The sequence below is a fragment of the Tinamus guttatus genome, unplaced genomic scaffold (genome assembly GCF_059628265.1).
Source record: "Tinamus guttatus ecotype Peru unplaced genomic scaffold, ASM5962826v1 Tinamus_guttatus_pri_ptg000389l, whole genome shotgun sequence".
Lineage (NCBI taxonomy): Eukaryota > Metazoa > Chordata > Aves > Tinamiformes > Tinamidae > Tinamus > Tinamus guttatus.
Genome location: NW_028288923.1, coordinates 1,713,615 through 1,729,241, shown reverse-complemented (window position 1 = coordinate 1,729,241; position 15,627 = coordinate 1,713,615). Strand labels below are relative to the sequence as shown.

The 15,627-nt window shown below is 34.3% G+C and overlaps 1 protein-coding gene and 1 long non-coding RNA gene across 2 annotated transcripts in view; both read right to left on the bottom strand.

Moving 5' to 3' along the window:
• The window catches only part of LOC148593462 (uncharacterized), a 624,849-nt gene that overhangs the window by 356,444 nt on the left and 252,778 nt on the right, over positions 1 to 15,627 (bottom strand). The gene's annotated exons all lie outside the window — the stretch shown is intronic.
• Positions 1 to 15,627, bottom strand: part of CDH8 (cadherin 8) — a 129,961-nt gene that overhangs the window by 26,198 nt on the left and 88,136 nt on the right. Inside the window, exon 9 of the mRNA XM_010227416.2 lies at positions 2,189 to 2,310. Within this exon, the coding sequence (XP_010225718.1) occupies positions 2,189 to 2,310 (122 nt within the window). The remainder of the gene's footprint in view (positions 1 to 2,188; positions 2,311 to 15,627) is intronic.

Sequence of the window (15,627 nt, the reverse complement as noted above, 5' to 3'; positions counted from 1 at the left end):
TATTCATGTTTAAACTTTGCAGAACTAGTCAAATTAGGGTTTTTTTTTTTTTTACTGTGTAAACCTGTATAAACCTGTAGTGTCTTTCTCATATTACCTATTTCATAGCTGACACGTTTCAATCATTTTTGAATTCTACATCTTGACTAATATGATTACTTCCAAAATTTGAATATAGAACAATGAGTGTAACAAAACACTCAGCAGTATACATGCTAAGATATTTACAGGAGCAGATAAGTTTTGAATGACAATTTTAATCCGATCTTTGTATTTGCTCTGGACTGATGGGTACTTATCATCCCAATAAAATTATTTGTCTAAAACACAGAATAAATTGCAGGCTCACTGCCACCTCTAGCTAAGATCTTTCGCACAGGGGATATATTCGCACTCATATTCATGAGTGACATCTAGCAACAGATCCAAAGCACAGGAGGTGACAGTAACATGAATAATGGCATACAGCTTATCAAAAAATTTCCATAAGTGCTTAAATAAAAGCCTGCTGACTATCAAAAATCTCATTTATTGGTTCATTCCAAAATGCTAATGGTGTGAACATTTTTCACTATTTCTCAACCACCTGAATTTTGATAAGAATACCAAGGATAGATACATTCTGAAAACAGTATTCAACATATCTTTCTCATTTCAGGGAAGCTTACTGAGCCCTGGATAAAGGTGCACTCATTCCAATAGGATATTTCATACTAAACAACTACTAAGCACCTGAAATCCATCCCAAGATAAACAGAAATCCACTCAGAGCTAAAAAGAACTTAAATAGCAATAAGTAACATAACTCTGCTGGGAAAAGTCTGCCCATAAGGGCACATCTCAATAATCTTCTCTTCAGTGGTTACAGAGAATTTTCATTTCTTAAGTGACACACTTTTGACACCTGTTTAATAAACAAAAAAAGATGCTAGAAAGTGAAATCATAAATCTTCCCTAACAATCTGATTTTGGCAGAGATAGGTTGTCATACACAACTACATAGGTTGTCATTTGATACTACTAAAAGAAAATAATTCCTGACTCTATTGTCACGTAACCTACTTTGGCAAGTAGTGAATTTAATGCCAAACACCCACATGAGACACAGGAAAAATTTGATTATCAAGTCTGGTGTCAAGCTGTCAGCCGCTCTTTATTTAAATGAAATGTCACAATCTAGAAATAAATTAGAAAGTTGAAAAACATTGAATTGTTTTAACATACTACATTTCTTCATCTGGACAAAATATAAATCTCAGTGACACTGCATTGCTTTCTAGTAGTCTGTAAATGTCGTTGAATCTTTATCTTGTAAAAACACAGCATATGAAGTACCCTACCTAATGCTGTACATTTGTCCTTCATTACACATATCTTGTAAAAGGTTGATTTGTTTCTTTCCTTTGAAAAAGGCTATACAAGTTATATCTTGCTTCTGAAATATAGCTAGATTTATTTGACCTTATGAAGCTATGTGGAACATCCTTTCCCAATCTTCTTTTTTCTTCATCAAATAAAGGCAGAAAAAAACTGTTAAGTTAGTTTTTCCTCTCAGACATAATAAAAACTTGGAACCTAAATTCTCCATCACTTTCCAGACACTTCCAACCTCAATTATGTATTTCAATTTTTCTTATTTGCTTTTTTTTTCACAATTATAAGTGAATAAGAAGAAGATAGCTAGATAATATAACCGAGACATGGGCAGGGGAAATAAAACTATTAAGTGTTTCTCCTAAATTATGCCTTGGCCAGTTGGGCCAGTTAGTTTAGTTTCCAGTGCACTGAGATTCAGGTTGGATTATAGCTTATTTTACCAACATCCATAAACTCAAGTACTACGTAGTACTAAACTATGCAGCACTAAGGAACTAAAGTACTATGAAGTGATAGGCTTTATCAAACCGAGTAAAAGCAATCAGAGCTTACAGATACTCAGCATTTTTTTCTGGGTTTGGTCCCAAGATACCTACCTTTGCTTTCAAATGTATACTTTAAAGAAATACACGTGCGTAGCGAGAGACATACCAGAGAATATGATCACAGATTTATCTAAAATGAATCATATCTTTAAGTTGTTCAGAGGCACTTATTTGGAAATAAAAGTAAGATAAAATGACAGGAATCAATTGCAACCCATTCCCACACACCAAATTACACACAACACTGAAAACATGGAGCTACTTACTTGTCCAGGCTTCCCATTCTCACATAAAAAAGCTTCATGCTCTGATGCAAACTCAGGAGCGTTGTCATTTACATCAAGAACTTTGATAGCAACAGGCACCCGGGACACTTGACTGTGGTTCCCTAAGAGAAAAAAATTATAGCATAAAAGGTAAGGGTATTTAATTTGAGATTGATACATACATGCTTAAATAGAACACATATTCTTCCTATCCTCTGTCTTTGCTTAATTGGGTTGCCTTATCTATAATGAATAGCAGAGTTGGAACATGAGATAAAGAAGGATGGCCAGTATTTTATGGTTGAAAAGAATAAATAAATCCCTACTGCAAAGAGCATTTGTTGGAGATTAGCTCAATGAAGACCTTTCTTGGACTAAATTGGTAAGATTTTTCTTTGATGAAGTTTGTATTGTTTTATTGATAAAGTCCATTATACGTAGAAAAAGGAAGGCAGTAAACAACAGAGATTTATTTCTTTGTTTATCTTTGGCAGAGCACAGAGCGTTTTACTCTATTAGTTGTTCTGACTGCACATCTATTATTTCTTCATTGAAAATACGATTAATGTTGAGACCTAAATTGTTATAAAGACAGTCTGCAGATTGACATAGGTAAAATTAGGTATTACTTTGGGTTATTAAAGCATTCTGGTTCTTTTTTATCTGAACAGAAAAATATCCTATGAAATTCTAAAAAAATAAAGCCCTACCATTTATAATAAAGAGCTATTTTGCATAAGGGAGTTTATCACTGTAGAGAGTAGAATAACCTTGTTAAGCTGTAGGAAAGAAAAACTAAAGCAACAAATCTGCATTCTTTTTCATATAAATTTCATAGCCTGCTTCTAGTGTTTCCCTTAATTCAGTATATTTAATTTAAGAGACTGTTCATAAGTATTTTAGATTTTATGATTCTTTTCCCAAACAGAAAAGACATGACCTCTACTTAAACTGAGGTGATCAGCTGATTGCCTAGTTAAAAAATACATATATATATATATAAATGCTCATGCATACCTCTGCAAGTAACTCAACGTTTGCTTCAAAATTCATCTATTATTATTTTATGCCGACATTATATCATTTATGTCATGAACAATTTGAGGAATTGCACACTATGTGAACCGCCTGCTTTTACCTATATTATTACTTTTAAGTACCAGTGCTATAAACAAAGGCTTTGTGGCAGCTGGATTGCACAAAATACTCAAATTCTACTTGTATGGGATATGGAAGATTATAAGACATCAGATCCTAAAAGCTCCTCACTTGAAGCTGCCAAAAGGTTTAGTTTAGAAAGTGCATTACAGAACAGAAAGAAGTCCCTACCAAAACACTGGAAGACCACTATTTATGTGAATTCCATAACATATCTTATGACCCTACTTAACAGCTGACGTGAACATTTATATCATAAATTATTAACATATTTGAAATAAAGTTGATATACAAAGCATAAATCCCCAAAATTCAAAACATATTTTTAATCTTAACTTGATAAAAATATAGACAATGAGCGCTTCAGCTTATCAGAATTCTCAGCACAAGTGTCACATTTAAACACTAAAGATTTACTTTTATCTAAATTAATGAAATGATGGCAGTTCAAGTTTTAAAGACATTACAGAGGAATGTAATTAATTAGATAAGCTTCTAAAGAAATTATTCATATCCCTTGTGACTGCCCCCAAAATGTTTGTCTTTCATCAGAAATACAAACATTAAATTTAAAGATATTATAATTAGAAACTTGATGAGAATTCATTTAAAAAATTAATTTACTAAACACAAGAGAGAACCAACTGGTTTGGAAATCTCCAAACAAGGGGATATCCACTGCCTATTCGGCAGGCTGGGTTCTTGCAACTACAATGAAACATATTGTTGAGAAAGAAAGAGAGATGAAGAGGGAATTTTATCCACGGTTTCTATTGTCGACCGCACAGAATACACTGCATTATTATTTTGTCACTGCAGACTTTCCAATGAATTTTTACTTATGCTAAGTGTTTTGCCCATAAATAAAAATCACTGTAAGCATCTCTACTAAAACAAATTAATGAATTCTCATTAAGAAAATACAGGTTCACTTGAGGATGAAGACATTGAAGATCTAAAATAATTTTGTCTTCATGTCTGCCATCTGCTCAAAGTTGTAATGTATACATGGAGCAAGACCCTCAAATTTACAGCCGTCTCTTGCGGCAGTGCTGAATATCCTTGAGCATTTCCCTTCCCAGAAGAAAGTAAAAAGTCCATGAAAAGGATCCACTCTTTGACTGCACAAAGTGTTAGTTTTGTATGAGCAACTGTGCATGTAAGTTTAGCTTCGTTCAACTAAACCAGCTGTTAAAAGCACATCCAGTTTCTGAACTGCCTGTTAGCCCCTGACATCTCCCGATATCACCCTCCTAGATCTGCTCTCCCTGCTCACCCACGCAGCTGCTTCTTCCCTCTCAAACGTGCCCCTAGGAGACCCCAGGGATGAAGGAGGAAGGGGAAGGCTAACTCGTTGCCATCATATTGGTTGACCTTCTTACTGATTAGTATTCAGTGTTCAGAATTTTTCCTTCTTTTGTATGAATGGAGAGTGAATTCCTTCTAAAAGAAATGCTGAGAGAAATTCTAGAAGAATTCTTTTTAAGATCAAATAGATTTCAGTAGAGAGCAATGCTAAAACTCTCTAGGAAACTATCAGGAAAGGAACGATGTAGAAAAACAACTAGTGAAATTAATCAGCAATAAATAAACCCCAAAATACTGGAAAGTTCTGCTGAGTTTAGAAATGAAGATTGAATTTTTACAAGATTTATAAGCATGTGGAAAGTTCTTGTTTTTCTTATTTTCCTTGTTATCCTCCAGTTTTCAAGATGTTATTTGACTTTTAAATTATTAAATTACTGTTTTCCTGGTACTCATCCCAGGGCAACATACCCATTGAAACTTGCTCCAGGTTAAAAAGTTTGTGGAGTTTGATACAAAAGGTCCAGTCAAATAAAATAACCAAAAGCAAGCAAACAAAAAAAACCCCCAAGTATTTCCAAACTTGACCTTCTTACTGTGATCAACATCTTCCTTCCTTCCTAAAAAAATAACTGCCTATTTGAGACAAATGTGAGTGCATATTGATCACTAGAAATTTCTGAGGCAAAGCAGTAAGCAGTGTTTACACCATTACTGGATGCAACAAGCAATACTCAGAGTAAATTGCACATATAAATCAATTTTTTGGTCTTATGCCTTGATGACAGAAGAAAAGACCGTTATTCAGGTCCCATAAAGACTTATAAAACATGCCTGCTATTTTTCCTTGACATAAACACACACCACTCATCTTAAAAGGCTGAGGTATTTAAGAGGGAAATACCGGCCACAAAAAATGTAATTTCTTTAACACAAAGAAATCCAGTTCAGTTCATTTAGTTAATTAAATCACCTGAAAATCCCATCAAGGTTCTCTTTAAAAAGTCACAATCTGTCCTGCATGGTAACTGAAATACCTGAATAAAATGTAGAATCCTGAGAAGTAACACATCTTTTATTATCATCATCATGTGGCTGGGAAATGGCTATTTCATGCTTCTCTGATTCAATGAAATTTTTAATATAATAATACTTTAAATTAGAAACAGAAATTCTGGTTCTAACAGAGAAATCAAAACAAAACCTGACTTAATCACTGACTTAATAAAAACAACAGCATTTATTTCACAACTTTCATATTTCAAATTTATGAAGTTGTATTTTAACAGAACTATTTTTTCACGCTTTTATCATGCTCTTAGCTAATGATTTCAGTAAGATATCCCATAGTCTTATTAACCTCACGTATTTCTCATGGGTTTTACACTCGCATTTTCCTTACCTACACTACAGCATGTAACAATTGTTTTACCATGAAAAAACAACAAATCTATATTTGAGTCTTTGATAGACAGAAATGTTATTGTGAAGCTGAACTCCTCTTCCTGAAGGATAACTATAGAAATCACATGCTGCAACAAATGTTGTGTGCATTTATCTAGTGTTGCATAATGATCTAATTCAAGAAAGCCTGACTACCTGAAAATGACATTGAAATTGTAAGCGAAAGACACTTTCATGACTAAAGGACAACATTTCTGTTAAAAGTAACAGACCATAAGGTATTTCTGAGTTAGGTTAAAAGCTACACGCCAAAGTTAAAAGAAAAAAAAAAAAACAATGATGGTATTAAATTTTAAAAAGCATAGTTTATAGAATATTTAGACAAAAAAAAGTTTAAACACCCTTAATTGTTTAAAGAATGAGAAAATATGGAGAATCATTATAAAATGATATAGACATACCAGTGCAGAGCAGAAAAACTTCTATACAGGTTGCTGAGATGAGAAACAAACTTGTAATTAATGTTGCATTTATATTTATTCCAGCAAACTGGAATATATTAGAGGAATACATTTTACAGAAAGTATATGTGTGTGCATGTGTGTGGGAGGAAAGGGAGAAAAAAAAAAAAAAGATGTGAAACATATTTCTCAAGTGTGTCACTTAAGTCATTCTTTAGGGAAAAAATAGTAAGGGCGATCAAAAGTACTATCTGCTCTTCAGAGAACCCTCAGCTTATTTTATTAGGGTCTCCAGATGTAAGATGAACGAATCAAGAACAAACTTATGTTACATTCTATATTTATTTCCTCATTGATACATTGTCAAAAGTTTAACCAAAGACTTGCTCAGAATTACCCACTACTTTCATTTTTGCCCATTTTTCTACAGCTTATCACCATGAAAAAAATGTGATACTTTCACAAAATGCACACTTCTACAGATCTAGATAAATAAGGAGTTATATATTCTGGCTAGCCAGGTGGGATATACGGAGTGTATTTAGACTAAGCACTCTGGAAGGAGGAGGGGAAACTGAGGACAGACTACATTCTAACGTAACTGACTTCAAAGCCGAATTTGTAATTAAAAAGTTTCTGAAGTTCAGCACTTCCACCTGCGAGAAGGTGGCCAAGGCCATCTACCTTCTTTTGATGAATATATAAGATCTATGGCTTAACATAAAAGGGTAGGTTATACTTTAATTTTGATACTAGCATACAAAAAAAATATGGTAAAATTTCCATGATAGACACACAATGTTTGCCAGAAAATGTTAATTATATAAAGCCATATTCTTTAGGCCTCACTCAGATAAAGTCTTCACCCATTATCATTTTCATTTATCATTTATTTTTGCTTAGTGCATATCAGACAAAGATTGTTGAATGCAGCCCAGAGCTAGTATGAAATTGGAATTTGTTGCCTAAAGTTTGCAGAAAAATTAAACAGGCATAAAAAGACCAAACATATTTTTATTTAACTATTTTTTATCAGTGACATTCCACCAAACACTGCACTGACTTCTTTTTGCTGCCCTTGTAGTAGCAAAGTAACGTAAACAGACTATGCTGGTATGTACTTGCACTTCACAGCCACATTCAGATCCTAGGGAAGTTAATTAGATCTCTCCTGCTCTGTAAGCTTTAACTAGTTCTTGCCCTTAATATCTATTTCCTACCTTTTTAAATAAATAAAAATTTAAAATTTAAATGTAATTTAAATTATAAAAAACAGAACCTCTTAAATCCAATGGATCAATAGAAATTTGAAAAGCTTGATAATCAAATCATAGACATAAATTTTCTAAAAATTAAATCAGAGTATTCTTTTCAGAGAGACATAAAGCATATTGATGGAATTAGCTTCCTTTTTATGCATCTGAGGGCAGAGTGTTATATGACATTCAAATGCAACCTTTTTGTCATTTTTCATACCATTAAGCTGTGCTCAATGGTAACTCAGCAGTCTAACAAATTGTTACTCTGTAATTACCTCTGATCCTCTGTGAATTGAAAGATCCATTTACAAAACTGGGAAATGTTTGTTACTTTTTTTCAGAAGACTCATACCCTCCTTGGTGTATATGCCCGACATTATCTTGTCTGAATGCATGGAGATAGCTCAAAAGGGCTTGGGAAGGCAAAACTAAACTGAAAAAGAAAAGTATCCCCCCAAACATAGTTTACAACTGTGAAGAGGATGTCTTCTACCATAGCCCTGGTTAGAAGGGATCTGTTAAATTTGGCCGTTCAGGATAAGAGGGGAAATGTTATCTCCTGAGAACCAGGTACTGCAAGGGAGCTCTAATTTTGTCCTTAAGCGAGCAGAGGATACCAAAACTAACTACGTCCAACTTGAATCTGGAGGGAATAGCTGAGTCTAGGCCATAAAAAGAAAGAGAATGCTCACACTTACTACGATTGCTGTTCATTTTAAAATGATTTGCATGCTGGTGAATCACTATTTAATGAAAATAAGTTATTTTATTTTTTGAAAAAAAATTGCTTCAGAGTCACCTCTTCTTCTTCATCCAAAGAGAAAATGCTAGAAGATACATTAGGTGAAGAGTTCACTCACTGCCCAAGCTGGAGGTTGGACTGCATGGTATAGGCATACAAGGGAAGAGAAGGAAGAGTATTAAAGAAGAGGCAGCAAAGGGATGGGATGAGCCTTAAAAAGAGATTTAAAAGGGGCATCCTAATCAAAAACTGCAGCACCTTTTCAATATTTAAGTAGCAATTACAGGTACTTGTCTCTTGTCAGAAGCGCTGGAAGCAAACAGTATGTCCTTAGAGACTGTTCGTCTGCATATCTAATTTTGACCACGGTGAGTTTTATATTCATAGTGACACATAATCAAGATATATGTGACACATCAATATGAGTAAACAAATATATAATTCAAAATAAATTATTAGTATAGCTGCTTGAGCGTGTTGCATTGCAACCTGCTGTAGTTGTGCCAGCTTTATGACAATGAAAATGATGCTGTTTTCATCATAGATCCTAAAGTAAATTCTTTAGGAAAAAAAAAAATGTGCTGCACTAACATCCTTCCACCCACACATCTACCCAGAGACCAAGCTGAAACAAATGCTGACAGAAAACAACCTGCATTTCTAATATGGTATTGTGTTATTGAGACTTAATTTTGTCTAACGATGGGGCAAGTCAGGCTGGAATACACAGTTATGTTGTCCTCAGTAAACTAACTGCATCATTGCACAGTTACTCAAGTAAAAATCACAAACACGGATTAAATATCAGCAACTATATACTATAAAGAAAAACAAGATAGAAATGTTTGAAGTTATACAGTTGCATTTTTCCAAAAATCAATGCAAATACCTTGTTCATTTAACATGAAAAAAAAAATCTAATCTGCAGGAAGGGCTCTTCCATATACCCATCAAGCTAGCAAAAGACAGAGTCTACTAAAAGCTGTTGAAAAAGTTTTTCTACTTCCTTGAGGCAGCTACTGATAAGAAGGAAAAAATGAAAAATGGGAAACCACAGAAAACCACCACATTTCTCCTACCCTTATTATCTAGATTAACATTAATAACACTAGGATATAAATGCTATTGGATTATTACCTCTTGAAGATTACAGCACCACAAACCTAGTGAGGTGCTGGGTAACGCATTAATCATTGCAAGAAAGTAACAGGTTTTTATTTCTAAATATGATGTTGAGAAAAATTTAAGGGAAATAATGTGGTGCCATTACATGTCTGAAAAGGATCTATCTCAAAAAAGAAGTCATTGAATCATCACAAAGAAAATTGAAGAGAAGACTGTTGTGTCTTAAACCAGAGGAGTTGCACTAGCATAAGGCTTAAGCATTGAAGCCAGGAATCGGGTCCACACTTCAGAGCAATTATATTGTAAATATGCTAATACATCATACATATTAAAACATCACAAAATATTGACTCAGATACACAACACCTTATTAGCTCTTAAATTTTATAATGACTAGCAGCATAAAAAATAACAATAAGCAGATTGATTGAGGACACGATTTCTGGAATATTTTCAATTTTTTACTTTAAATTATTTCATGATTAAAGTAAAATAATTAATTGCTCATAAGAAACCTCCATCTTTTTCTTATTGCTAGACAAAATATCTAATAAAGCTTCTTTACTACATCAGTATTTATCATCAGAAATTACTTAAATTTCTTTATTTTTTAGAGCTCCTATTTCCTTCTGAGACTGATTTTCTTAATAGCGCTATTGTATAGATCTTAGATTTCCTTCACATCTAAGAAAAATTTCTAGATATGCTAGATTTAAATTCTAGTTCCTACAACAGATTTGTCTGTATTTGTTTTCAATTAATTAGTCACATCCACGTTCTATTTCAGATTTTCCTCTGAAATCAGAGGTTACCACCTTCTATTCAGCTTCTCATACCTGATTTTTTATGCTAGCTAATGACTAACGAGGTCATTCTATAGAGAGATCATTTCACATGTACACTCATTTCCCGTTCATATTTTTTCATAACATGATCCCTCCCACACTTATCCATGCGGATGAAATCTCTTGCCATTCATGAGCTGTGAAAAGCAATAACGGGAAAAATTGTGATATGTCTGAATGCACCTTAACAGCTGAGAGCTGCTAAGGAGCTCTGTATGATACCCCAGCTCTCCATGAACCAATGGCACATGCTCCATTAGAACCTATGGAGTTCTTTCTGTATAGCCCTGTATTTATGTGAAAATGAACAAAAATTACCTTTCTAACTTCCTTTAATGCAAAAATGATGGATTATCCATTTTGATTTCCACTAAGCCAAAGAAAAAGAAGGTCAAGCGAAAAAGGTTAATATTCCTCAGCTTCTCTTGTTTGCATCTCCATAGAGGTTTATTTTCTTCTCTCTCTCTAAACTTTACATAATTTCTCTTAGTCTTAAATGAAAGGTCATTATGTGATGCACCAAAGTAGCTCTAAACTGTTAGAATTATTGCTATAATGCCTTTAGTCATTCTTGCAATAGAAGACTTAATACAATTAAATAAATGAACATCATGAGCAGAGGTATTCAGATCACTAAAAGGTACATTGTAGCTGAATGCTTATTCTGAAGAGTAATTTAGTCTCTCTTCCATTTTAATTAATATCCCTGTATTTTTAAAAAATAATATACAGTATAGATAATTTTAGTAGAGTGTATGCTGGGTGATGATTCAATTATTGTATTTAGACCCTTGATAAACCATAAAGAGTCTTTCTGGTTTTATGCCCTTTCCCATTAGGTGATAAAATTGCCTCATACTTCTTCATTTCTGAAGAATGTAGTTGGTATGGGTAATTACCTTTGTCAGACATAGCCTGTAGCTTTGTCCTTGAGATGCCTACACTCCATGCCCGGAAAATATTTATTGTGGTCAAATCACCATTTCCATTATTTACATTTCATCTATTTTCATCACATTATTTATATTTTCATCTATTGCTTTGACTAATGATTTTCTAGGATTTCTACTAGCTGTGTTAGTTCTGGTACTTCGCCAAGTTTTTTTGTTTGTGTGTTTTTGTTCTTTATTTTTTTTTCCTCCTCCTTTCTTTCTTTAACTTACCTAGGCACTGACATGCTTTCTGTTTGGCAAGTGAAGCTGAATTTCAGGAATCAATTGATAAAGCAGTCAATCAAAATAATAGCTCCCTGACTATACCTCTCAGAGAAAAAGGTAACAGAAATCCCATTAAAAAGTCTGAATTCCATTCAGAGATCTACCCCTTGGCTAAAAGCATGTGAGAAACACACTCTCTCACACAATCCAAGCAACAGCTCCTCTGGTGCCTGGTCTATTGCCTGGAGGGATGGAGACTCTCATGTCTGCGATGCGCAGGGAGCCGAGAGAGGGACAAGAAGTTCTGGAAAAACCTCCCTGTAACCTGCTCCAACAGCAGAACAGGTTCATAACTCTACATATCCCCATAAGACTGAATATGTTCAAGTTTACACTAATTAAGAAAAAAAAACTGTCTATATTTGAATGCCAATGGTAGTGTTGGTCACAGTCCACAACTGAGATTTGACTTGAAAGCTGCTCTCTCAGTAATCTAGTACATGGCCATACAAAGGGCAGCAAATCTTGAATAATTACTTAAGTAGTAACTCAGTGCTATGTTAGGTCTAAGAAAGCTTGGGATCATCACATAATTGACTTCAAAGTTCACAAATCATTGTTTCCAACATTTGTTGGTGGTATTCTTCAAAAATCTCCTGCAAACTAGCATATTTTTAGAAGCTTTTCTTCTTGAAATGTATGATATCATTCATGAATTTTTATAACATAATATATTTTCTTGAGAAAAGGATTACCTCACTTTTGTTAAGCGAATCCCAGATAGGCATTGTTAATAATGAATGGATGCATTATGATGTACTTTTTTTCTTTTTTAAACTTTTTATTTAAGAATTCACTAGAATCTTACATTTGAAGCAGACCTCGGCTACAGCTTATGAGAGATGAACATTCAAATGCCAGCATATTCATATTTAAGTTAGAGGAATTATGTGCAGTTGAATAATGTGACAAATACAGTTCTTTCTTGCATAAGTTATAACTGCTTCTCAGACATAAGTCTTTATGGTTTCAAACTACATTATTCCTCCATTTATTATTACTCTTATTACATCAATTAACCAGCAATGACTGGAAACATGGGGCATTTCCTTAGTATTAATGAGGCACATTATGAAGACGCTGAGAAAATATCTCCACCATAGCTGGTATTCCCATTAAAAGAAGAAATAGAAAATCATGGAGCTGGAAGTAGAAAGACTATTGTCTAGTTATTATCTAAGTTAATTGTTATATGGCTTATAGAGGTATGACATCCTTGAATAATCAGACTGAATTATGTTCAGAATCTGTGAAAATCATAGCTAAAATGTTCTGATAAACAAACTGTGGCTATCTGATTTCGTGCCTAAGCAGCATCAACAACACAACTCATAAGAACTGCAAAACCTGTCCAAGGAACAGAGCGAATACAGAGGAGGTTAGTCCAGGCTGAACTCTGCTCTGCTTCACTGCCCAGCAAAATTGCTAACCAGTTAACACAGGCAACACAAGCATGTCAATGTGAACAGTAGTTACAGCTATAATTGCACCTTATACAAAATAAAAATGCATTTGTGTGTTCAGATGAATAGGCTTACACATGACTATAAGGTTTCTGACATTACTAGATTTTACACAATGTCAGAAAATTCCATTTAAAAAGGTAGCAAGAACCAAAGATATGATGAGCTTTTGTGAACACACAAAAAAAATGCACCAAAAGAAATGTCTGCAAGTTAATCATTCATTCTTATTACGCTACAATTCAGCCTCCTGGAGAATATGCATATGCCCTCCAATTCTCTTACTCTTCAGGACTTGCCTCCAGAGAGCCTGAAACACATGAAGAGCCTGATCAACCTTGACTTTCACAGGAAGACTATACCCACTCCCCTTCTCTGAAGTATGTCGTTAAAATAAACCTCCCAAGCCTGACATAAAATTTAAGCTTTTTAGACCACCATCACATAGGAGGTTTTAATGCATTAAAACAATGAGAAATCTTATTAGTCCAGTACTTAAAGTCCACAGTCAGTGACTGCTCCTGACTCACTCAGAGTAAACTTGGATACACAGGAACATGGAGAGAAAATTGAAGAATCAAACCACAGGGATAATAACTTCCAGTATTCCTCATCATCTGAGTTGCAATAGGAATGGAAGGCCATCAGATTTAAGAGTAGGAGTTGGGAATATCAATACATAAGAAACGCATCATTTTTCACTAAATAACTGGAAAACAGAGTTAAATCTGAAATACTGAACATTTCTCACAAATATCACCTATAACACATTAATCACTTTCAATCCAGTTTATTTTCATCAATAGCTCTTGCATTGCTTTATCTTCAGTAGCCAAAGAGAGACCTGAATTGATGAAATATTTGGTGAACCATCTGTACAGGGTATGCAAGCAGTATCCAGCGTAGTTAGTGTGATTGCAAACAAGAGGTATACAAATCCATGTGACCTTCCTACATACTTTCAGAACAAGAGTAAGAAAAAAAACACAACAAACTACACAACTCTGAAAGACAGACAGTCAGGGTGACATTTCCTAAGTCCGCCTGGCTGGTTCAACCACCCAGGAAGGTGATGCAGATCTGTTATGATTCACAAAGTGAAAAGCAACAGTCAGAAACTGCTGGTGATGGGAAAGCGAAAGGAGGGAAATGCCAGCCTCACTTTGCACAGGTCCCAAAATATGATGGTAATACTGTTTGTCACAAATAGTGTGAATTTATTTTGAATTAGAACTAGATATATGCTTGTCTATAATTAGGAAATATTATTTTCAAGAAAAACTAACTGCTCTTTTGTCTGCTAAGGACATACAGGAAAGTCACAGTCACCACTAGCTCCTGCTTTCATGTTTCTCCCACTTTTGCTGGACGTTAAAGTGTTAGGTCTATCTTTGGGTCCACCTTTTGGCACTCAGAAAAAACGAAAAATAGCAGCACGTTTAACATTATCTATCTACACTCCAAAGCAGACGGCCTTCAAAAAATATCAGCTACCCCAAGCCTAAAAATCTCAATCTGCCAACCAGGTGGGAATGCAAAAGTTATGCTTAGTTCACACTGACCAATTTAGTTCTAGCAAGTTACCACCAAAGGCAGAAGCTGAGGTCAGAAAAGCTTTGACTGTGCCAGTGAAAAACTGCCCCAAATCATTTGTCCTCAGTGTATAATTAGTGGTTCAGGTATCTATAGAGCATTTGGAAACTGTTAATGTTTGGCAAAACTTTATGTTTACCCATTTATGAAAATGTTGATAACTTAGGGCATATTCAAGATCCACCATGCTGGGAATCAAGTTAAAAAAAAAAAAAAAAAAAAAAGCAATATCATGGCCTGTTATTAGTAAGTCTAATGGCAATGAAATGGGCTGATGATCACCCTCATGAACAGAGGTGAGCCCTCAACTGAGCCTGAAAAGGAACTAGGCGAGAAAGAGGAAATGCCCCTTCATTGTTCATCTCAATCTCACTTTCTGCTTGTATGAAAGATGCTAACATATTTATTTTTATGTGAAAGATCAGCAGGCCATTAATACTATCTCAAAAAAGCATAATGATGACACAGTTTGTGTTTCCATTTGCTGCTTGCAACTGAAGTAGTTCACTACCTCCAGCAGATTTCTGTTATTTTGTAACAGAGATATTGCTTATTACTATGTTGGAACGAAATCTAAAAATGCTCATTTTATCCTACTTGACAATTCTCTGAACATATTTAGTTTCTTCATTAGGAGTTTTAAAGATAATTTCTCTCAAATAACCAAGCATAGCACTTTATGAAATGCAGCTTTTATTTTATGTAAATGTCAAATAATTATATTGGGAATGCTACAAAGAAGAAAAAAAATACCAGCAGGAAACCAAATGCTTAGAAAAAGACTGGGATTCTTATTTTCATAGCCAGTCTAATAACAGGCAGTTTTACAGCAATGATAGATATTGAGGCTCCCGCAAAGACCCACGA